This window comes from Chanodichthys erythropterus, chromosome 8 (assembly GCF_024489055.1).
Source record: "Chanodichthys erythropterus isolate Z2021 chromosome 8, ASM2448905v1, whole genome shotgun sequence".
NCBI classification, from domain to species: Eukaryota; Metazoa; Chordata; class Actinopteri; order Cypriniformes; family Xenocyprididae; genus Chanodichthys; species Chanodichthys erythropterus.
Window position 1 is genome coordinate 2,782,877 of NC_090228.1, and position 25,341 is coordinate 2,808,217.

Genomic DNA, 25,341 nt, shown 5'->3' on the forward strand with positions numbered 1-25,341 from the left:
TGTTCCCTCAATTTGCTAAATTATGCTCTCGATTTACTAATTCTTTCCCTCGATTTACTAACTCGTGCTAACAATTTACCATTTCGTTCCCTCAATTTATAAATTGTGCGCAGGATTTGGCCTACTATTTTTTTCCTGCATGTCATGTGCAGGGCTCCGTAGTATTCATATTGCCTTGATGTTTTTACTTTTAGATATTGTTTCCAAATATTTTTATGTCAAGTTAAAATTGTTCAAACAATTGTTGTTCATATGGCAGTTTTCCATTTCATTAGACTTCATGAATACATTTTATCACCATCCACTGAGAAACACCATAACATCACATTAACAATCCTAGCTTCTTTTGGTAAACATGTATATTTTTTTGATTGACTAACATCTCAGGGATCTTTCAGTTAATTGTTCACAGAATCAGCCTCACAATTAGATTACAAATCATACTGAATCGTTTGAGTGAACAACCGACTCACTGAAGCAAGAACAGTCGTGTTTGATTCGTAATGAGCCAAGAAGCTTGAAGCTTTAATTTTTTATTTCAGGGCAGAACAAGCTTTCATAACATACATAAAATATCCCAGCTCGTAGATTATACTCTCGAATCAACATGTCATAAATCATGACACATAAATTATATCTATCTCAAAGTCCAATAAGAAGTTACATGTATTTTACAATTTTATTGAGGCATATTCATGTACAGAAAGCAAATAGACTTTTCAAGAAACCAAGTGAGTTTAATGCCAAACTGCATTCTTCAGTGTAATTAATAAAATTAAAGTGCAATACGGGAGAGTGGGGCTGTATCTCAGAAACTATGTTGATTTATAACATCTAGTTATTAAGATTTTGTGAATTCTATCCTCCAAACTGAAAAACATGTTCATAACAAATCAGCTTTGAGATAACTCCAGGCTTGGGTTTGATATTCAGCTTGTTTGCTGTTATCTGTTGTGTGTTTTCCTCTGGCATTCACCGTGCAGTCACCCTCGCGTTTACCCTCTCACCCTGGTCCTGACCTGCCTGTGAACTCAGTCAAATTAAGATAAGGCTGAACTTTATGGTTTAAGAGCCAATAAACCAATTCAGTGATAATTAGACATTTCGACAACAAAATTCATTTATGGCACCATATCCATTCAAGTTTACAGTTTATCTCTTGGAGGGTGAAGATAACATCATGATGCTGTTTAATAGAACACTTGTGATGAACAATTAGTTAAATACATATTTAAACTGTTTAATTAACACTTAGACATTGAACATTCTGGCAAGGTTCGCTCAAAGTTATGAACAAAAAATCTTCCAGTAGCGTTAATAGAATGTTTGTTCAAAGTTATCTGGTCTTTTATAATGTATGTTGTTCATGGAACATTTTTCAGTTGGATGTTCTAATGTTTTTAAATGGTACTACTTGTTTCGGAACATTCAGAGAACATTTGAAAGTAACGTTCCAATAATGTTTGCAGAATTCTAAAATGGAATAGAATTCTAAAACATTCATATAACCCAGAAAAAAACATGTTTAAAACATTTTAAGGACTTTTGAACATTCGTCTTCCTAACTTAATGGGAACATTAGCAAAACGTTCCTAGTTAGAATATACTTTTGTTAGCTGGGTATAAGCTACAATTTCATGCCACTGAATGTGAAATTGAATTATAGGTGTCATATTTGTTAGAAAACAGCATTGATTCATTTGCATGAGCCTGAACTTTCCCTTTTATCATTTTCTCAAGTTGAAAATATGATCGTCTTCAGACCTCTGGGAATGATATTTCATCATTCATCTTGAAGGATTCTGGAAATCTCTCAGTTCAGGCGGTGAGTGCTGTGTCACCAATGATAGGCCTATTATTAACTTAGTGCTTTTATTGTGATGAGATAAGGAAAATGATTTACAACTTGCCACACGTTCGTCACTTCACGTATGATGTCTTTTTTTAAAATAGATTTAATTTAAAACAATAAACACATGATACAGTTATTCTTATTTATATATATATATATATATATATATATATATATATATATATATACACACCAATGTGATAAAGCTGTTAACAGTTGATATGATACGAGATATCATATGACCTTTTAATCCAATAGGACAGAATAGATAAAAAAAAAAAAAAAAATCTTGATCTGAAGCTGGAAATGTGGATAGTCTTTTAGGTTAAGTGGGTTGAATAATGTCAGACCTATGAAATGATGATGAGGTCATATGTGAACGATGATCTAGGGTGGCACGTTCAGGAGAACCAATGGGAGGACAGATTGACGCCGGCAGCCAGAACTTCTGCTGAAACCTCAGGCACTGGAATTGAAAACAGCCATTTTATACAGTTGCAAATTCAGTTTTAGCATAAAGTCGCAATGAAACTGAAGTAGCGACAGATCTTTTCTATATTGTGATGTACATTCGTGTATAACATGATTATCAAAAAGGAAAAAAAAAGTAGGGCGGGGACTTGGTTCTATGCAGCGGTTGCTGATTGGATGTTGAGATGTGGGCGTGGGACTCAAAAGTGGAGGGGCAGAGTTTAAGTGCACTGAATTATGGGAGAAGTCCTGCATATGTCACCAAATTTCGCTGGATTTTCATTAAACATTACAAGTTCAAATCATTTTTTAAAAAATGAAACAAATGCACAGATCTATAACATGCATTTGCAAAATAGATGAATTATCATTTCATTTCGACTTTAAAATCTACCTTTTAATACACATTGTGGGATGTATGTTAGATTTTAAGCTACATTTGCATAAACAAATGATTTGAAAAGTGGCTGAAATTTAAATTGCTCTGAAATAAATATTAGGTTTAATATCTGAACTATTACATCTAATAAAGAGTTCCAGCTCTAATCAAACACACCTGAATCAGCTAATCAAGATCTTTGGGTTCAAGTGTACATTACTGGTCATCCAGGATCTGATTTTATTAAAAAAATATTAGCAAAATTATACATATTATCTATGCAATCCTTTTTCTTTTTCTGTACAGTGGTACAGTGGGAACATCAGTCTCAGGATGGAATGAAAGTATGTACCGGCACGTAGAGGAGAGGAGGCAGGAGGTGGTGAGTGTGTTGTGTGTCTCTCAGCACTGGGAATGGTCTGTGTGCTGCTTTAGCTTCACTGCGCCTCCACTTCGCCCGGCGGTTCTGGAACCAGATCTAAACAAATATGACACAAAACAATTTTAATATTAATATATACTTAATATCTTATAAAAGTACAAATATTGACATGTTATGGTTCATTTTTGGTATTACATTACCAAAAAATTGTATTATATAAAATGTAGTGTATATATATATATATATATATATATATATATATATATATATATATATATATATATATATATATATATATATATATATAATATGTGTGTGTGTGTGTTCACTTAAATATTTCAAATATTGATTGTTTTATTCCATATAGTCTCTCAAAGTATATACAAAATACATACATATACTTCAATTATGTATTTTATTAAATTAATAATAAATAGTATTAATATAAATACATTATAAATATTGCAGCTATGTTTTATTATATTAACAAAATTGATAATATATTTATTATTTTCATTTCTTTTTTTTAATCATCTTATGTATATATATATATATATATGTATACACACACACACACTAAAAAGGTACAACTATTGGCATATTATATTATATTATATTATATTATATTATATTATATTATATTATATTATATTATATTATATTATATTATATTATATTATATTATATTATATTATTAAGTGCAGAATACTTATAGTATTAAATACAAAATACATACTTAAATTTTATATTATATATATATATATATATATATATATATATATATATATATATATAAAACAAAGTTTATATATATATTTATATATATATAAAAAAAATTTTATATATATATTTATATAAAAAATTTATATATATATATATATATATACAAAAATTTAATATATATTTTTAACACTTTTAATTTTAATCACACACACTCTCTCTCTCTCTCTCTCTCTCTCTCTCTCTCTCTCTCTCTATATATATATATATATATATATATATATATATATATATATATATATATATAAAGTAAAAGTACAAATTATTATATTATTATTATATTTATATATATTATTATAATTATTATATTATAGCTTAAATTATAGTTTGTTATAGTATTGAGTACAATATTTTATTTATTCAAAGTATATACAAAATATGTACAGACATTTAATATATTGTAAAGTACAAATATTGACATGGTTTATTATATTATATTATATTATATTATATTATATTATATTATATTATATTATATTATATTATATTATATTATATTATATTATATTATACATTATGTTATGTTATAGCCTATATTATAGTATTTAGTACAATATTTTATGTAGTCCCTTAAAGTATATACAAAATATGCACTTAAATTATAATTCTTTTGCTATTTGTTTTATATTGTACTTTTATATAAATTAAGTTATCATGCAACAGAACTATTTAAACAAATCCAAAAAGCTAAAAGGTGATTAAAATAAAGAATAATCTGTGTTGAGTTACAGCAAATAAATGATACGTTTCTTCCTTATATGCCTAAATACAAAAATCTTAATGTTGTGAACAACTACCCATATCTTAACGAAATGATGCACTGGTCATCTAAAACAAGATTAGTACGTGTCAGTCCATATTGAGAGAGCGTGTCGCACCTGTACTCTCCCCTCAGAGAGCTGCGTTCGGCAGGCGAGCCGGTCTCTGGTGTGAACGTCAGGATAGTGTGTTTCCTGAAAAACTCTTTCCAGCTCCTCCAGCTGGGTCACTGTGAACGTGGTCCGTACCCGTCTGTACCTGGACCGACGAGCTGTACCATCAGAAATGTATTAAATAAAATAGCTACAAAGCCTCTTAATGGGTTAAACAGATTATATATTTTTCTTTCATACAAGCTATAAAACCTATACAAAAATATCAGTTGACAATGAAAGACAAAAACAAAACCGAAAAGACACCTGTGCATTGGCTGATTTTAGGAGCGTCCGTCTTTGTCTTGGTCTGTGTACATCCAGATGTTTTAAGTTTCTTGTCTGTTCTGTCAGGTTGGACAGTCAAACTGGAAGGTTTTTTCAGTATTTCCTCGATAGAGTGTGATAGAAACTTTGGGCTGTTTGTGGATGTCCTGCTCTCCATGTGTTTCTCTAGCTCCACATCAACTAATTGCATTGTGTCCCAGATCGACTTGAACTTCTCCAACTTTCCTATAACTAGTTCTCCAGTAGTGGCTTTCCCAGTGTCCTCTGTGAGGCGTCAGTGTGTGATGACATGATTGAAGCATTCATAGGAGGAGCAGCAGGTTTACTGTGTAACAAAACTCCTCAGTCATAAATTCTCTGCCTCATCATGACTATCCATATGTCTATCCAAACTATCAAAAAACAGCTAGGGATATTTTCAAATGGCATGCCTTTTATAGATTTTCTAATATCTGTATTGGCACTTATAGCAATATAACCGGGTTGGTGTGGTATTATGTGGTTTAGGAAGCATTATAACTGCTTGTTAAGTTCATTAAAAGAGTTTTTATTCATATAAATTATGACAGCAATTATTACTTAAGCTTAAAGCTCACTTTATTAACAATCAGTAGTGCACAGATAATGATAATACTCACCTATAGTAGCTTGTACATATAGTTATGCCTATTGACGTAGACAACAGCGACATCATGTGGTCAGCTGTAGATTGATCTTCCTTTTGCATGTTACCAGATTAGCAAATGCATTTTATTTAAAAAAGACACGACAGTCAATCCGATACCGTAAAATGAACACTTGAGTTTTTCAGTTCATGTATGTTCACTTTCAGGTCATCTATATTCGCAAGCATACTTCTAAAAGATGATTTAGAAATATATGCATTTATATTTCATTTAAAAGTTTTTTTCTTATTGTATAAACTGACTAAAAATATTGATTGGACATATAAAGATTTAAATTCTATCAAATGCTCTTTACAGTGAGTAACAACTCCACCATTCCATGAGTTAATTACAGGTAAATTTTATACATATAAAATATATATTAGTATATAATGTTTAAAAAAATATAGTGTATATGTGTGTTTATATATATATATGATGTTAGCAGCAGATCCTTTAAGTCCTGTAAGTTGTGGTGAGGTGGAGCCTCCATGTATCGGACTTGTTTGTTCAGCACATCCCACAGATGCTCCGTTGGATTGAGATCTGGGGAATTTGGAGGTCAAGTATATATATTCTTTGCACAGACAATATTTAAACATTTTTTATGACCAATAGGCTATTCAGCTTTTATGCTGGCCATTAGGAAATTTATGCTACTGTAACTTTAAGTCATCCATACGTACATATCTTTGTTTAACTTATCTTTTTGTATGTGAAATGAGTATCAGCATTGAGTATTGACATTTAAACATGGCCACCAATTGTCATGCCGTCTGATCGAGCTCATGTTTGCAGTTTAGTTTCAATAAATGTTTTGGGTGGACTGCGAAGTAACTTTTCAGTCCTGTTTTCAATGTGTCAGTATCTCAGTCCCACCCTCGCTGCGGGAGCAGAGTACAATAGGGTGAAAGTCAGCAAAGATATTATTCTGCCTGAGCTGAATAATTCACTAACACAAAACTATTTATCCACACACTGATCTAAAAGTCGTCTGGAAACACACAGGAGCAAGGCCAGATATACAGTACACACTACAGGCTACAGACGTCCTTCATGGATGACTCGAGGGAGGGACATTCATTTATATTTCATCACGTCAAACGCTTTCGTCCGTGACTGACGTGTCTCCGGCTAAATCTGTGTGGTTCAGTTCATCTGTGCTGCGTTTCACATTTCTGGAAGCACTTAAAAGTCTTTTACCCCCAGAGACACTAGATGGCAGCCCAAGACATCAAAAGCAGAGTTTTTTTTTTATGTAAATGCAACTCTCACAGGCCATTTGAATATGTAGTTCTGATACTGTATGTGAACACTTTTATAATTCTACAGCATGAAAAAAAACAAAAAGCGTTACATATAACCATAAACTAAAGCAATAAGACTAGGCTGAAAACATTCATATTCACGCCTCAATCAGAGCAAAATCAAACTGCTATTGGCATGAAGTATTATAGATAGTGGCATTTTAGCACCAATTTTGTATTATTTATTTATAATATATTTATTTTTATAGCTTTATATTAAACTTTAACATGGGCATTGTATATGCCATTCCAAGCATACGTAATATGCTATACTAAATTGATTATTGTATGTAAGCAGTTTTCTTTTCAGCCTTACTTTCTCTCTCTCGCTCTTCTCTCAGGCGTCTGCTGCTCCTCTGACAGTCGACCTTTTCTCCCCGAGTCTCTGCTGTAATCTGTCTCTCTGAGAGGCAGCAGTTGTGCCAGATAGCTTTATTTCTGCAGTCTGAAGCAGCAAATGGATTACACATTCAATTAACACACAAGCCCTCCTGTGCTCGCATCCTCACGGCCAATTTACATCGCAACAATACAGCACGTCTTAACAACAACATTATTAATTTACAGCAGCAGTTGTCAACCTTTCATAACCTGGGGTCCCTTACACCGACAAACAAATATATATATATATATATACACACACACACACATATATATATAAATAAATAAATATATATATATATATATATATACACACAAAGGTGCTCGATTGGATTTTATTCTTTTTAATTATAATATTTTAATTAATAACATAATTTAGAAATACAGGTTTTTTTCATCAATCTGCCCACAGACCCCCTGCAGTACCTTCATGTGCCCCTAGGGGTCTGTAAACCTCCTGTTAAAAACTTTGGCTTTGCAGGATGAAATTAAGTTTGTGACTAATAACTCTGAACTGCAAAAGTGTGACAAAATCACACCTGTTCTCTCCGAGCCTGCAGCAAACAGGCACAGGTCTGTAGTAATATCTCCTGAGCGACAGAAAATCTGGAACACGGCTGTGCTTGGAATAAAACAGCAGCTTAGTGCGTACTGTATACTGCTGCTTACTATTTTTAGTATGTGAATCAGTATGCATTAGCTATGGAGAATATTTTAAACTGTTGTTACATGACACAACATTGACTGTTACATCTTAGAAATAAATATTGCATTTGCATAAAAGGTGCAATTATTTTAAGTTGTAGTTAATTTTATATAAAATGTCCTAAACCAGCGAAATTCCTAATATTACTTCCAATATTTCCAAATTATGTTCATTTTCATAGAGCGGGCCAATATCGTGACGATTATTTAAAATCAATCGAGAGAAGCAGATATCGCCATCGTGATAAAATACGACTAATCGTGCAGCCTTAATTTAATTTAATTTGACTTGACATTTGATATTCAACAGTATCCTTGACACTTATTCAACAGTGCTTTTGATCTGCCTGCACTGACACTATTCTTTAAAAGGAAAAAATCATATACCAATTTTCAATGTAAAGCTTTGACACAATCTGTATTGTAAAAAGCGCTATATAAATAAGGGTGACTAACTTTTGGCAGCCTGATCAAATAATCACTCAAATAGAAAAAATTTTAAATGTTAAATTCCAACATTCTAAATATTCTAAATAATTCTCTAAATTCTAAATATTTTTTAAATATTTCGTACACTAAAAAAAGATAATGTTGAAACAATTTTCACTCCGAAATTGCTAGTAAATTTCACAAATAATAAAGAAATGGCAAGCAATACAGTGAATTAAACATGAAATTTAGAATTATTTACAACTGCATTTTAATAGTGTATTGTAAGTCATTTGTCACACTGGAAATGTGTTATTGTATCCCGTGCAGTGTGCGTGTATACTGCACGTATAGCAATGTAGTAGGCCATCCGTAATTTCTATCCATATAGAACATTTACACAATATACTGTACTGTGCATATTGCTAAAATAGTAAGAGTTGTATTCTAGAATGCTTTTCCAATGTCGCTCGTTGCCTAAGGTGCATGTGTTTCAGTGCTATTGGTTGATTTATACAGAGCTGTCACTGCCTTCTGGCTCTTCTACTAACAGTCGGCATGTCGATTCCAGTCCACTGAAGGTTGAACTCAAACACAACTCCAGAGCGAAGGCTTTGGCACAGTCTGATGGCACTGCATCTTCCAGGTGGAAGGCATGTGAGTGAGCGCATTTCATGCAACATTAAAGAGACTGAAATCAGTCCAAAGTGCTCAAAGTTCCTTCTGGATCTAACAGAGGTTTGAAGGAAAAGTTCTCCCTGAAATCAATGTTCTGTCATCATTTTCCCCTCATGCCCTTCCGGATTTGACTATCTCTCATAGTCGAATTATAGATTATAGCTGAAATTTAGTAAATTGAGAATCATGATTTTCTGTTTAACCCTTAAATGCATGACTGTTTCGCCAATCATTCTTACATATTCGGGTCTTTATCGACCCGGATCTATATCTAACACTGATGGATCTCTACCTGTCGCGGTAATATAAAACTCCTCTGATATTAGAGTAACAATTACAGAAGAATAAAATAAATCGTATTTTGTTACCTTTTGGAGCTTGAAAGGGCTCATTCTGAGCAGATGTTTTATGCCATCACCACTGTCCTCATCAGAGCTCATTTCCCAGTACATTCAGCAAATAACGGGCTAGTTTTATGTTTCTGGTCAACGAATATGAGCCCATTCGTGATCTCAAACGTATTCTTAAAACTATTTCATTTTCAACATCTTCAAAATCAATATTTCGATCACTAACAGCTTCACCAGATCCATCCAGTAACAGTTACAGTCATATTTGATGCGTTCAGTACTTGTTCTGCAGTAAATCACTGAGCCATTTCATGTTGTTATTATTATTTAGTTTTCTGTCTGAGTGAGTCGTCACTTCAGCATTGTGTATCAGACATTGCCACCTTGTGGAATAAAGGTGAATCGCACTTATTCCGTCATCTAATATTAAATTATTGTTGTGCAGAAAAATATATGTACACTCATACACACCTCGGGTCGTTTGCGACCCTATACAATTTTTACAAAAAATGCATACAAAAATAGGCATTCTTTTATGATTTTATGATTTTTTTCTTGTTATATTCTTTATAATGAATTGATTGAGGAATACCAAGAAAGTTGATGTCTAACTTTAAAAAATGAACGAGGAGGAGGGTAGTGAATGACATCCCGGGTCACAAAAGACCCGAGGTATGCATTTAAGGGTTAAAATAGAGATCATAATCCTCCCATGATTCTGAACAACTAAATAAAATAGCATTTAATTTACTAGAGGTTCTGACAACATGTTAATTGCTGCAGTCTATTTAAAATACATAAAAAGTTTTTTTTTAAATGGTTTGAGTGAATGATTCAATGACTCATTCATAAAGACTTCACTTGCTTCTGTGAATTTTGTGAATCTCTTGAACGAATGATTCAATGACTCATAAAGACTTTACTTGCTTAAGCGTTTTTTGCGAATCTCTTGAATGAATGATTCGATAAAAAAAATAACAACAGTCACTTGTCGCCACCTACTGGTGTAATGATGTAATTGGTACAATTGTTATTTGAAGTGTCAAGTTACTTTCAAAAGGTGATTTACTGTATTTTGATCGCTACTGTAGACATCAGTGTTTATATCTGAACTATAAACTTTTATCCCATTACTTCTGTAATAATTTGAATTATTGTAAGACAGAAAAATGATACTGTGTGGTTGAAAATACTGTTTCATACCGATACATGACAACGGCTCTCTCTGTATCAGCGGCAGCGCAAACGCAGGTCTGAATGTTCGCTGTGATCATACTTGTCAAATGATTAATAGACATAGAGCCGAATCATTGTCATTTAGGAGTAAGGTCTCATGGGAGTTTGAATCGAGATTGCAATCTTTTTAACAATTAATTGCACAATAATTTTGTTGGATGACCTGTCCCTTTAAGTGTGCATTACATTATTAGAAGGTTAGTTAGTTTCTGCTTCTGCTGTATATGGAGGACATACATCAGACTGTTCAGGCATGTGAACGATGCATACTGTATCTATTTTTGACTATCCTTCACTCGCCTAAAGGTTATATGACTCCACAAAACAGGCTAGAGTTCTTGTCAGCTGTAGGACCCGTTTCATTATTTCCTCGCTAATTGTGCTGTTCTGTTCTGTCTCAGTTCTCACAGTTTTTTTCCCCCTCAAATCTTGATGGAAAGTTCTTAATCTCAGTAAGGGCACTGCAGTGTCATTGTGCATTCTGTTCACAGTTCACAGAGGGAAGCTCGCTTTGGTGTAGACTAGTGAAGTTCGATAGTATGAAATGGAAATGCTATATCATTAAAATATATATGTTATACTCTTCATATTTTTCTATTGGATGCATATGCATTAATGTCAAACATTCATTATTACACACATTTGCATGCAAACACACAGCAGCCATTCAAATCACACTAGACACTGCAAAGGAATGCCATGGCAACAGCCTAGAACACCATAACAACACATAGAAACCCTGGCAACGACCCAGCTCACCTTAGCAACCATATAACAACACAATGACAATTACACACAACACACTAACAACCACAAAGAAACCCTGGCAACCAACTGCATAGCAACATCTTGGTAACCACTTAGAACACTGTAACAACTGCATAGCAACAGGGTAAAATCACTAAGAACATTTTTGCAACCACATAGTAGCATGTTATCAATCACCCAGCTCACCATAGCAACCATATAACAACACTCTGACAACCACACACAACACACTAGCAACTGCAGAGGAATTCCATGGAAACCACCTAAAACATTATTACAACCACATAGAAACCTCGGCAATGACCCACAACTGCATAGCAACATCTTGGCAACCACCTAGAACACTGTTGCAATATGCTAAAACCGCTAAGAATATTTTTGCAACTCCCTAGCAACAACCCAGCTCACCTTAGCAACCATATAACAACACCCTGACAACCACCCACAACACACTAGCAGCTGTAGGGAAATGCTAGGGCAGCAACCTGGAACACCCTAACAACCACATTGAAACCCTGGCAACCACATAGCAACTGCATAGCAACATCTTGGTAACCACCTAGACCATTGTAGTAACTGCAAAGCAACAAATAAAAGCAACAATAAAACTGTTAAAACATTGTTGCAACCACATAACAACACCCTGACAACCACTCACAATACACTAGCAAATGCAGAGGAATGCCATGGCAACCACCTAGAACACCCTGGCAACCAACAACAACCACATACTGTAGCTATCTATCTATAGTTTATCTATATTTTCTTCTTTGAATAAATGACTGTGTAATAATCTGTTCTGGTCATATTATATGTAGAAATGGAAAATTATCATCCCATAATAAGACGTATATGTCGTCCCATTTGTGCTGTCAGCGCTGTGATCACATTTCACGACAGGAATGAGAAGGAGCCTCCAGCAATAATCGTTCACGTCGTTGTGTTTTCTCAAGCGTCATTACCCATCACTGTACATGTAAATATGACAGCGGCTGCAGTGCATCATGGGTGCACAGCAGAGCTCCAATGAGATGTTTCCCTGTTAATGAGAAGCCTTGTTGGTTCGTCGACTCACTGCTCTGGCTTTGGTGGCGACGCACGTTAGGATAGAGATAGAACCGCATGTATCCTTTATGACTTCGGTGACTTTCACAGTAAACTTGATTTATGTGTGTTGTAAAATTACTTTAGGACAAACGTCTGTCATTCAAGCTCTTCTACGTGATTCTGGTGCCCCACACCTTTAAGAGGTCATATCATAGAAACTGGATTTCTCTTGTTCTTGTAGTAAAAATGTTGGCATACATTGACATTCACAGCACAGAGGTCCACCTGGAGCATTTATAAAAACTAAACCGGAAAAATTCCTCATTGAAAACTATGTGTGTTACTGTTTCACTAGCTACATTTACATATTAACACTTATTCAGCAACTTAATTTGATGTAAGAGCCAATTCAGTACTGGTGAAAAAATGTAATATATATTAATTTAAATTACAGATTTTTTCTTTATTTAAAATAAATTAAATAAATGTTTATTTATTAATAAAAATATTTTATAGTATTTAGTATATCCTACATTGATTGATTGATTGATTAAAATGTATTCATGTTTTTTTATTCTAATTGTATTTATTTTATATATTAATGTATTTTTAAATCTTGTTTCTATAGCCAGTAGCAAAAACAGCCTGTTTAATTTTTTATTTAATTGTATTTATTTCCTTATTTGTTTCTTTATTTTTTATTTAAAATATTTTTTTATTCAAATAAGTATTTAGTACATCCTACAATTTATTTATTGTTTGATTGATTATATAATATATAATATATATAATTTAATTATTGTATATTATACTTAATTAGTATTTATGAATTACATATAATTGTATTGAATTTCGATTTTATTTATAATTATTTATTTTATATTTATAAAAATAGTTTTATTATTTTAAAATTGTATTTATTTTATTGTTTGTTTCTTTATTTTTTATTTAAAATAAATGTAAAAAATAAATTAAAAATATATATATTTTTCTATTTATTTGAATAAGTATTTAGTATATTGATTGATAGATTGATTGATTCAAATGTATTCATGTTTTTTTTATAGTATTTATTTTATATATTTAATGTATTTTTGAATCTTGCCTCAATAGCAAAAACAACCTGTTTAATTTTTAGGATGCAATACATTTGCATTTGGCAAAGTGGCGTTGGATTCAAGGTATACAGTTTATCAGTTCATGCGTTATACTCTACTGTAGGAGCTGCAGGAGTGGTTACGGTTAGATGGTGTGTTTGATGGAGTCAGACACAGATCTAGGTGGGCTCACACTCACTGCATCACCCAGTGGACTCCTCTGTCCTGGAGGCAGAAAGACTCGCGGTTAGCCGCTCTGACATGAATGACAGTACAGAGGAGAACACTGTCAGCTCAGATTTAGACGGGCTGTTTTACACGCTCTGATCTGAGACAGACACTGTTTTTGGGCCCATTAACCCTGAAATGAAATCAGCGTCAAGTAAATCACCGCTCCTCCTCTAACTTCTGCCTTTCAGGATGGAGACGGCTGAAGGTTGAGCTCTCCTGCCAGCGGAGGGAGAAATTACCAACTCAAAACTGAACGACTGGGAGCACAAACACTCTCCGTCAGTGAAATCAATGTTTTTACTCGGTGCCCCTCATGTAGTCCAAGACAACATTCAGAGTCTTTTCCGCTGTCCTTCTGCTGTAAGCTTTATTCATCACCAGATACTAGGAGTGTCAATCGATTTTAATAATAAATAATTATTTGAAAGTAAGTTGTCATTTAAATATATATTAAAAAAAATGTATATTAAATTTAAAGTTGTTGAGAGGGCAGAGGTTTTTATTTATCTATTTATTTATTATAGGATATAGGTGTATATATATATATATATATATATATATATATATATATATATATATATATATATATATATATATATATAATATGTGTGTGTTTTTATTTAGTATAGTAATTGTTAGTAATTTAGTAATTGTTATACAATTATAAATATAGTATATAATAAATAATTAATATTTATAAATTACATTTTAATTTGTTTCTTACGGAAGAGGATTAGGGCCAAGCAATAATAACAAAAAAATAAAACCATCTCGAGATTAAATTTGTTAAATTTCGAGAAAAAAGTCGAAATAAAATGTTGAGAATAAACTCATTAAATTACGAGAGAAAACTTGTTAAATTACGAGAAAAAAGTCGTTAAATTATGAAAACAAATTCGTAATTTAACAAATTTGTTCTCGTAATTTAACGACTTTTTTCTCATAATTTAATGATTTTATTCACATAATTTTATTTCGACTTTTTTCTCGAAATTTAACGACATTTTTCTTATAATTTTACGAATTTGTTCTTATAATTTAACTACTTTTTTCTCTTAATTTAACGACTTTTTTCTCAACATTTTATTTTGACTTTTTTCTCGAAATTGAACAACTTTATTCTCGAGATAGTTTTATTTTTTTATTATTGCTTGGCCCTAATTCTCTTCCATAGTTTCTTTATTTTTTATAGTGTAAAAAAAAATAAATGTTTATCTATTCATTTAAAATTTATAATAATAATAATATAGGATATACTAATTATGTATTTAGTATATCTTATAATATTTATTTATTTATTAATTCATTCATTCACTCATATGAATAATGTAAATATACATATCTAATTACTAAATATCTAATAAATAGTTTTTAGTTTTTATTTAATATAAAATTATTATATATATATATATATATATATATATATATTGTATATAACACATAATTAGTATTTATAAATTACATATAATTTAATTTGTTTAATTTTATATTGTATTTGTTATTTGTTATTTTTATTTATACAAATATTTATACTTATTTTTTTTTTAACCACAAGGCAATCCATTAACAGTCACCAGAGAATAAGGTTCTTGATAAGAAGAGGATTGTTTACTGAACCTGAAATGCTGCAAATATCCATTTATGTTTTTTTTATTTTGAAACTGTACATGAAATTGCATCTTAGAATGAAACAGTATATTGTTAATGGCACAACCTTTTTTTTTTTCTTTTAACATGCGCCAGAATCATTCACAATAAGACCATAGATGTCAATTTAGATTTCATGTGGACTTCAATCTCCAAAGAATCATGTAGCCAACTCAAACATCCTATAATATAAATGTGTTAATAATATACAAAGTGTATAATATAAATATAAAAGGGTTAATACAATTGTTAATAATATATACGTGTTGCACAGAACCATTGAAGAACTGGACTAAATATCAGCTAAATGTCAAATAAATCATTTTATAGTTATTACGTTTATTTTCACTTCCAAAAACATCTGTATTTATTCTGGTCTCACTTGGTCTAATAGCATAAAATCTCCTTCTTCTCTGCCCTGAGGACTGATTTGAGAATACGAGTCAGTGTGATCTCTGACAGACATCAGATGATGATCATGACGGCGGTTGTTCCTCGTTAGCTGGAGGCGACATGCGTCATGATTTCTGTAGTCCTGACCCGTATGACGGCATCACCTGTTCCGCAGAAAACGGGACAGAAAAGGGCAGCGCTGTCAGAGGAAATGTTCTACATCCATCCCACCATAATCCATGTGTGTGTGTGTGTGGGTGTGTGTATGTGTGTGTATGTTTAATGATCAAACGTGAAAGAGACATGAGGATGGATTAACAGACAGATGTTTTGTAATGGCATATTACTTTACTGTATGCCACAATGAGCTCAACCTGAACTCCCAGATCCAGTGTGATGAATTATATAAACCACAATTTTATTTTCACAAGGTTATTTTGTATTTTTTTTAATTCAGTTTTGTGTGAAAATAACGGTATATTTATTCAAATGAGGAGTTTGATATCACAGTAGATGTTACTTCTGCTTCATTCATCATACTAGAAACGGCTGGTGAAGTTGAATGAGCATTGCATTCTGGGAAACAGTATTCCACATGTTAAATACTGCACATTTGGACATGTAGTAAATAGAGAATATTAACATTCTGTGAATTATAACTTAAACTAAAACCATGATTAAAAAATGTTACTTGAAATGAAATGAAATCAAATCAATAACAATACTTTTTTTTTAGCTTGTTGCCAAGGTAACTTTTCTCATTTTTATTTAATGTTGATGCATTTAAATAACTAATCCTGAAAGAAAAATGAATAAAAATTATCTTATGAGGCCCAAACCTGCGAAAACAAACAAACAATCAAATAATAAGAAAATATGACTTTATGGAACAAATATAATTCATTTGTAATTAAATTGAATCCTGAATGTAAAATAAAATATACAATATAAACATGAAAATAAATAAATATAATTAAATTAAATGTGAAGTATTAAAATAAAATTTAAAAATAAATACAGAAAATGATAAATTAGGAAAAAAGTGATACAGAAGTAAAAATTAATTAAAAAATTAAAAATTAATTATAGTTGTTTTATCAAGGCAGTTATTTATTTGTTTTCCTATTATTCCATCCATCCATCCATTTTATTTATTTATAACTTCAGGTTTGGGCCTCCACATAAAATAATAAAATAAAATAAAAAAAATTAAATACATTTTAAAAATAAATACAGAAAATGATAAATGAGAGGAAAAAGTGATAGAGAATTAAAAATTAATTAAATAGTTAAAAATTATTTATTTTTGTTTTCTCAAGGCAGTCATTTATTTGTTTTCCTATTATTCCATCCATCCATTTTATGCATTTATAACTTCTTCAGGTTTGGGCTTCCATACTAAATATAGGAATATTTAAAAATAAAATAAAATAAAATAAAACAATAATAAAATGGAAATGAAAATAATGAAAATGGAAAATATAAAAATAAAAAATCATTCAAAATATGAATGTAAGCTATAATAGTCTCAATGATACTAAAATATCACTGGTGCACTGCAGAAATAGCAAGAGTCCAGCAGTACATTATTACAAGCTCAAGCAAAGAAATAAATGCGAGAGAGGAGAAACATGAAGTGTGCAAACTAAGCAGTTGTTTGAGTGTTATTGTACGAAATCTCTGTGTTTCTGTCAGGCATCTAGTGTTCTCCCTGCGAGTTTGTTTTTAAGAACAGCCCCGCTGAGAGAACATGAAAATGTGTGCGGTCCATTAGCATTCCCTCAGCGTGACGGCGGCGAGGCCCGTCCAGACCCGCTCTCGGCTTGACTGACAGCTAATACGTTTCGCTTTCGTCCATTCTAGCTTTGATTTAAATCTCTCCGGACTGTTTTCATTTCTATGAGGGTAAATAACCAGCGATAAGTTAGGCAGCATGGCAGTACATTTGGCTGGGGATTCGAACGCTGCAGCTTTAGCACCTCAAAGCCATGTATGGCTTTATTGTGTCCCTCCATCCCTCCAACAGCACTTGACAATAACGTTACAGGAGGTTATGATAGAGCGCCTTATGATAAAGAACATTGTGTCCATATCACGCTGAATATAAAGCGTATTTTGCCTTCAAAACAGCTTCAGTCATTCATGAAATCCTGTTGTGAAGTACATGCAGTGGGATATTGCACCATTCTTCATGTAGAATAGCCTGTGGCTCTTTTAGAGATGAAGGAGGTTGAAATGTAGAATCTTTCAAAACCTGTGCTTCTTATTGTCAGACAATATAGTAGATGGATTTTGTCCATGTGCATAACAATTAAAAAAAAAAAATTCAGTGTGTAATGTAGCTCTATGTGAATGTAAACAGTCTGTGAAAGAACCGCTTAAAACGAGTCGTTTGTAATTCAAATCTCATTTCCACGAAGTTCACATCACAAGTTAATACATTTGCATAATACCGCCTACATTATGCATGAAAACTTGAAACGCTCTCAAACGACCTTGTGCCACAACAGAAGTTGTAAGGGGCCGTTCACACAGAATGCATTTTTCTATTTTAATGCGCTACTTTTCCATTGTTTTTCTATGTAAACGCATTAGACGGCATGTATGACCGTTACGCTCGCATTTTTTGCAGCGCCTCACACGAGTGATGCAAAATGCACTTGACGCCTTGTCAAGTTAAAAGAATTTCAACTTTTACACACAGCGCCGCTCATCAATGTCAGTTCGAAATTCAGTGGAACAATCAGAAGAACTCGGAGGCGGGGCAAGCGTTCAGTTTACAGTAGTAAGTTGGCATGGCAACTGTTTTATTTGTTCATTATTGCCGTCTCAACAGTGTGTCTCAAGATCCTTGCGTTCTGCTCTTTTTTTACAACCATTCCTGAGCGCTGCATCTCGCGTTTTTAGACGCAAAGAAGTGTTTTCTCTGAACGAGCCCTAAGAGGGTGGAGGCTTTGGTGAAGGGCATGGAGTTGGTGATGGATAGGAGCCTGGAGGAGTTGGCCACAGGCACCATGATGGTGCTGAAGGTGGGAGGATCCAGGGCGGAGTCCTGACTGAGAGGGCAGACGGAACCCTGGGACTGATCAGCGGAGGCGGAACCATGGTGACCGGAGGAACCGGCGGAACAGAGTGGCTGACGGACCAGGGCAGCGTTTCCCAAAAGCATCGTAAGCTTAAGTTGATCGTAGCTCCATCAATGGAGCTACGATCAACTTAAGCTTATGATGCTTTTGGGAAACGCTGCCCAGGACGACATCACAAGCCTGGAAGCCTGGTGCTGACCTGCTGGCTCGAGGGCGGAGGTGGCGACGGTGAATCGGATGACCGGGGCAATGATGGGCTGAGCATGGATGACGGGGAGGCTGAAGGAAGGTGACACCATAGGCATGTAGGAGCAGATGGAACTCCGGAAGTACGTGGCAGAAGCTGGGCATTGACCACCAGAGGCCGACCTGGAGTTACGAGGGAGCCCGGCGGAGTCTCTTTGCAGACGGGCCGCGGAGGTGATGAGGGAGCGATGAGCCGAGGCGATGGTGACGGGCTGACAGGCCGAGGTGAAGACATGGGCCTGGAGGCCCGAGGTGCAGCTGGGGACTTGGCCTCAAGCCAAGCTGGTGGAGGTGAAGCCCGAGGTGAGGAAGATGAGCCACATGGAGTGACCGGCGGTGGCAGAGCCGAGGAGCCGGACAACACCAGTGGCATGGACGAATCCAGGGGACTGGCCGTGAGCAGCAATATATATACAGCACCTTTTAAAAAATGGTTGTCAATAGAAAAAGATGCTTTTTGCAGCCAGATGGTGTAGTTACTAGTCAAAACTTGACCCTTATGTTACACCTGTAGCAATGCAGTTACATTTTGGTACACCTCCATTGCCCTTTGCACATAATTAGCATAATTTTGCATAGATTTGTACACAGAATTACCAAATAATTTTGCAGTTTGTGAGACCGATGCACCTGCGGCGTCACAGTCTGGCCGCGTTGTGTCTGTTATTTGTCTAATGTTTGCTTTGTAAATGCAAATATCACAGCACTAATTGTCAGATATCCTTTCTAGCTGACAGGTTCTGCTAATTGGCAATCAACCTCATGTGACTGTTCTTTTGCAGCTGCATTTGTAATTTCAGATTTAATTACATTGAAGTCAAGAACATCCTTTTTATTCACAGTCTGTGTTTCATGTGAATGCTTGCTTGCTTAGAACAATGCAACGTACAAATGCATCTGAAATAGACCATTCTCAAGATAGTCTCAAATAGACCACACCATTACATGACCCTAGCTTTGCAGGGTACACATAAATGGATGGATTCTCACAGCACATCTCTGCCAGGTCAGTCTCCATATCCATGTAAAAGGTGTTCAAATGCGGCTCTAAGAGTGAAAGCAGATGAATACTTTAGGTGCCATTTACAGTGATGAAGCTCAGTGGACTGTTCACCTCCATCTGAGGACTGAAGGATGAATATGGAGAAAAAAGCATTAGACAGAAAGAAAAGGGGTATAGTTTGGCTGAGAGATCATAAGCCTGTCCTTCAGGAAAAAATCGGAAAAATATTTCAATAAATGAATGCATAGGAATTCAACAAAAGACACATTTCAATCCAAAATCAGAAGAAAAATTGAACTTTGCAAATTAAGCCTATTTTACGGCAACAAAAAGCACACAAATTCTCTTAAAAATTTTAACTGTAAAGATGTATGCATCATTTTCACATTACAATCATAAAAAGGGCCTAATTATAATATAGGCTTCACTTTTTATGCAAAATATAATTTCTTATTTTTCTGTATGATTTTGGGATAAAGTATGAGCCTGTTTCTTTGTGAGATGAGCCTTGGGTGGGGTTATGGATGGGGTGTGAGAGACAAAAATAAAATGCAATGAAAATCAATGCAGATGCCAAGGGTACTGAAAAAGGCTAAGAAAAGGTTGAGTTGGCAAAGGATGAAGTCACTGACATTTCGATTAGACCTGGAAAGGTCTTCAGGGTCCCAAGATACCAGCCTTGTTCAACTTTGACCTCTAGTACAAAATCCTTGTCCATGTCTTCACTAGTATTGCTAAATGGCTAGACTGATTTCCATTGCTACTGTATATTTAACACAGTTTTTGATTGAAATCATTAGTTCACAGAGACGTTGATAGTCTTTTATAGCTAGTTGCATGTTAACATTTAATTTTTGCATTTTGCATTACTTTGTCTGTTTTGCTCCAGCAACAAAAATAGTTTCAAACAAAGCCACAGCAGAATCTTTGCCACATCAGGCAATCACTCAGTTTCTTTGCTGAGTGATTCAGTGTTTACAGTCGAATCAGTTGAGTGATCAGTTGACACGCTCATAAAGACAGTCACATGTCGTGTTGCTAAATAAATCAGCGCTTTTGAAAGAATCAGCTGAGCGAATGATACAATGACTGACTCATGAAGATGGTCACTTGTTTCATTGCTAAATTAATTAGTGCTTTTGAAAGAATCAGTTGAGTGAATGATTCAGTGACCACTCATAAAGATGGTCACTTGTTTCATTGCTAAATGAATTAGTGCTTTTGAAAGAATCAGTTGAGTGAATGATTCAGTGACCACTCATAAAGATGGTCACTTGTTTCATTGCTAAATGAATTAGTGCTTTGGAAAGAATCAGTTTAGTGAATGATTCAATGACCACTCAGAAAGATGGTGACTTGTTTCATTGCTAAATTAATTAGTGCTTTTGAAAGAATCAGTTGAGTGAATGATTCATTGACCCACTCATAAAGATGGTCACTTGTTTCATTGTTAAATGAATTAGTGCTTTTGAAAGAATCAGTTGAATGAATGATTCATTGACCCACTCATAAAGATGGTCACTTGTTTCATTGTTAAATGAATTAGTGCTTTTGAAAGAATCAGTTGAATGAATGATTCATTGACCCACTCATAAAGATGGTCACTTGTTTCATTGTTAAATTAATTAGTGCTTTTGAAAGAATCAGTTGAGTGAATGATTCAGTGACCACTCATAAAGATGGTCACTTGTTTCATTGCTAAATGAATTAGTGCTTTTGAAAGAATCAGTTGAATGAATGATTTGTTGACCCACTCATAAAAATAGTCAATTGTTTCATTGTTAAATTAATTAGAGCTTTTTAATGAATCAGTTGAATGAATGACTCAATGACCTACTCATAAAGATGGTGACTTGTTTTATTGCTAAATGAATCAGCACTTTTGAACAAATCAATTGAATGAATGATACATTGACTTAAATATTTCCATCTATCCTTGCTTGAAGTGTTTGTTTTATACATTACATTCATATTGAAGGGTTTTTGCTTTCCTGAGAGTCAATGCATAAATATAGTCTAGTCCAGAAATATTTGCCTTAAAGTTTTACAAAAACAATAATTAAAAAAAAAGCCATATAGTTTTTTTTTAGTCCATTTTAATTTCCATTATTTGGAATTTTTCAGGACCATAGAAACAGCATTAAAATAATAGACACCCAAATACAAGGGACTAGAGACGAGGGTATATTCAGCTACAACCTCCTACATTCACAAAGAGCTTTTGATTTGTTCTGGGAACTGGAGCAGAACATCCTGGACTAAAAAAAAGTATAGCGCTCATAGTCGGCACACTTACACCGGGAGACAGGGATGGAAAACAAACACGTCGCCTCATATCACTGCTTTATACCGTAGAAACGAAATGCTGAGACGTCAGAGTAGCTGAGCAGAAGAGTATGATTAGTGTTTACCTGAGGTGTGACCAAATATATCTACCTCTGTATAAGTGCTATAGCAAAATCTCCACTGTCACACAGTATAAACTAGCACAGAGAGTGGAAAAATAATTTACATACAAGTTGTATAAATGAAAACCTGCAGTGAAGTCTCTTCAGAAGCTGCTAATGACAGCCATGGGCAGGTTTAGCATCTCCTGATGCCAACAAAGGAAAGATGTTGCCAGTGTGTTTCCTTGGAAACTCCCTGAATAACAATTGCTTCTAGCTGTTTGTTGATGTTGCCAGCTCTTCCAGTCTGATGCATACCAGCGTGTGCCTGTGTTTCAAGTGTGAGGACGCTGGTGTTGAACATATGCTTGGCAGTGATGCATCTCATTGAAGCCAAAAACATGCAGCCTTGTGCTCAGTTGAGGGCGACCTGCTAAGCCCCGCCCTAAAATGGTTACTGAGCAATCAAACCTTCTGGAACCATTAAAGACACCTACTGTGAGATATGAGGTTTTTAATTAATGCTATATGCTTATGTTGAGGCCATTAGTCACAGTCTTGTCTTTTTTATTCCATTTTCCAAACCCTTTTGTACTTGTGGCTATAAGATGTGTTTGGCTCCATTATGATTCACAGTCTCTACAGTTTAAAACAGTTTACTGCCTCATTTAGCCATTTCTTTTAAAGAAAACCAACCTGATCTCATGAGAAAACGTACGTATTTTACGAGTTGGTGATTTTGAATAAATTCATGCATACGATTCCTAAGGAAAAACATACCTTTTTGCAGAAAAAGCATAAGCATGAAGATCCACAGATGAATGAGCCACCAATTTTGCCAAAACTTAAAATACTTTTGCCAAATTGCCATAAAAGTGTGTTAGCAAAGCAATAAATAAAATATTTTACATATGCCAAACTTACGTTAGAATAATATTCAACCACTTTTCACCATTTTATGAACACATTTTACTGATGAATATCATGTTAATTATGGAAATAGTTCATTTCTTTGGGATGTTTTGTGTAACTTGTCTGAGTTAGCAACAGTAACCAATGGGGGTCAGGCTTAGTGAAAGGTATTATGGGAATTTGATGACACATAATGGCTAGAAAGCATGCTAAGTTTAACATCTACTTTGACAGAAAATTGGTGAAACCATCCATTGTGAACAAAGTTGAATGAAATTCTCCCATAGGGCCACGTTCTCACCCAGCATGCAACTTCACGTGCTTACAGGAAAAAATCACAGCCAACAACAGATTAGCTGAAAGTACAGTGCTAAAGCTCCCGGCACAACTGGTGCTAGTGCCAACTCAGCCTCAATGAAGCCTTGCGATGTGCCCCATTCAGGGTGTACTCACACTAGGCACGGATGCCTTGAACCAAGCCCGAGCGCGATTGTCCCCCCTCCCAAACTCCCCCCGGTCCGCACTCACATTCCAGGCCAGAGCACGATTACGTCATACACGATGCAACTTTTTGAATGGAAGAAAACAGGAAGAAATGCACTTTCGCTAAGATACTGCCTAATATATTGATCATTTATGCCGTGCAGTGATTTTCACTTGCATGTATCAGAGGATTATTACAAAGGCAGCTGATGTTAATGGAGGAATTTGCAGCTTTACCTTTTTTGCAAACTACAATTCCTCTTCATCAATAAGGTGAGATCTATACCCGATTTTACATGATTAATAATTACATGAATTAATAAGTGTGCTATCGGAGTAGTATAAAGATGTTTGGCATCGTAATGAAGACAGTAGTGCACAAAAAAGTAGTAACTGTTCCGTGCTCAGGCATGATTAGCACTCACACTGCATGCGAACCACGCTCAAGCCCAAATGAAACGTACTCTGGCCCACCTCTTCCAAGCGGGCCAGTGCCGGCTAAACAAACCGCGCCCAGGCACGTAACGGAGCAATCACACTTGTCAAGCGAACCGGGCTTTGGAGGTCAAACGAGCTCGGGCACGGTTCAGAGCGCCTAGTGTGAGTACACCCTCAGTGTAGTTTCCCTCAGAGAGCAAAAGCTGCTGTATGAATGTTGACTCTTGACACTTTTCCACTTGGCTCTTGGAGCGCTCATGTGAAGAGATGCTATGAAGCTCTGCAGAGACATGTAGCTGATTACACGTTGAGAGTCGACTCGCTTGCGTCCCATCATTTTGAGTGATCATTTGACAAGCTTATAAAGACGGTCACTTGTTTCATAATAAATCAGAGCTTTTTAAAGTAATCAGTTGAATGAATGATTCAATGACCCACTCATAAAGATAGTCACTTTTTTCATTGCTAAATGAATCAGTGTTTTTGAATAAATCAGTTGAGTGAAAGATTCAATGATCCACTGTTAAAGATAATCACGTGTTGCATTGCTAAATGAATCAACACTTTTGAAAGAATCAGTTGAATGAATGATTCAATGACCCAATTATAAAGATAGTCACTGGTTTCATTGCTAAATGAATTAGTGATTTTTAATAAATCAGTTGAGTGAATAATTCAATTATCCACTCATAAAGATAGTCACTTGTTGCTTTGTTAAATGAATCAGCACCTTTGAATGATTCAGTTGAGTGAAAGATTCAATGACTCACTAATAAAAATAGTCACTTG

The 25,341-nt window shown here is 34.3% G+C and overlaps 2 protein-coding genes across 2 annotated transcripts; both read right to left on the bottom strand.

Annotated features, from left to right (window-relative positions):
* Positions 1-600: 600 nt before the first annotated feature.
* On the bottom strand, positions 601-5,538 carry LOC137023759 (intestine-specific homeobox). Its single transcript, XM_067390815.1, has 4 exons — positions 5,043-5,538; positions 4,743-4,894; positions 3,055-3,180; positions 601-2,318 (listed from the first exon to the last, which is right to left on the bottom strand). The coding sequence occupies exons 1-4, from the start codon at positions 5,251-5,253 to the stop codon at positions 2,178-2,180; spliced, it is 630 nt and encodes a 209-aa protein (XP_067246916.1). The 5' UTR covers positions 5,254-5,538; the 3' UTR covers positions 601-2,177.
* A 13,717-nt stretch (positions 5,539-19,255) lies between these two features.
* LOC137024399 (uncharacterized) lies at positions 19,256-19,702 on the bottom strand. Its single transcript, XM_067391859.1, has one exon. The coding sequence runs from the start codon at positions 19,700-19,702 to the stop codon at positions 19,256-19,258; it is 447 nt and encodes a 148-aa protein (XP_067247960.1).
* Positions 19,703-25,341: the final 5,639 nt, after the last annotated feature.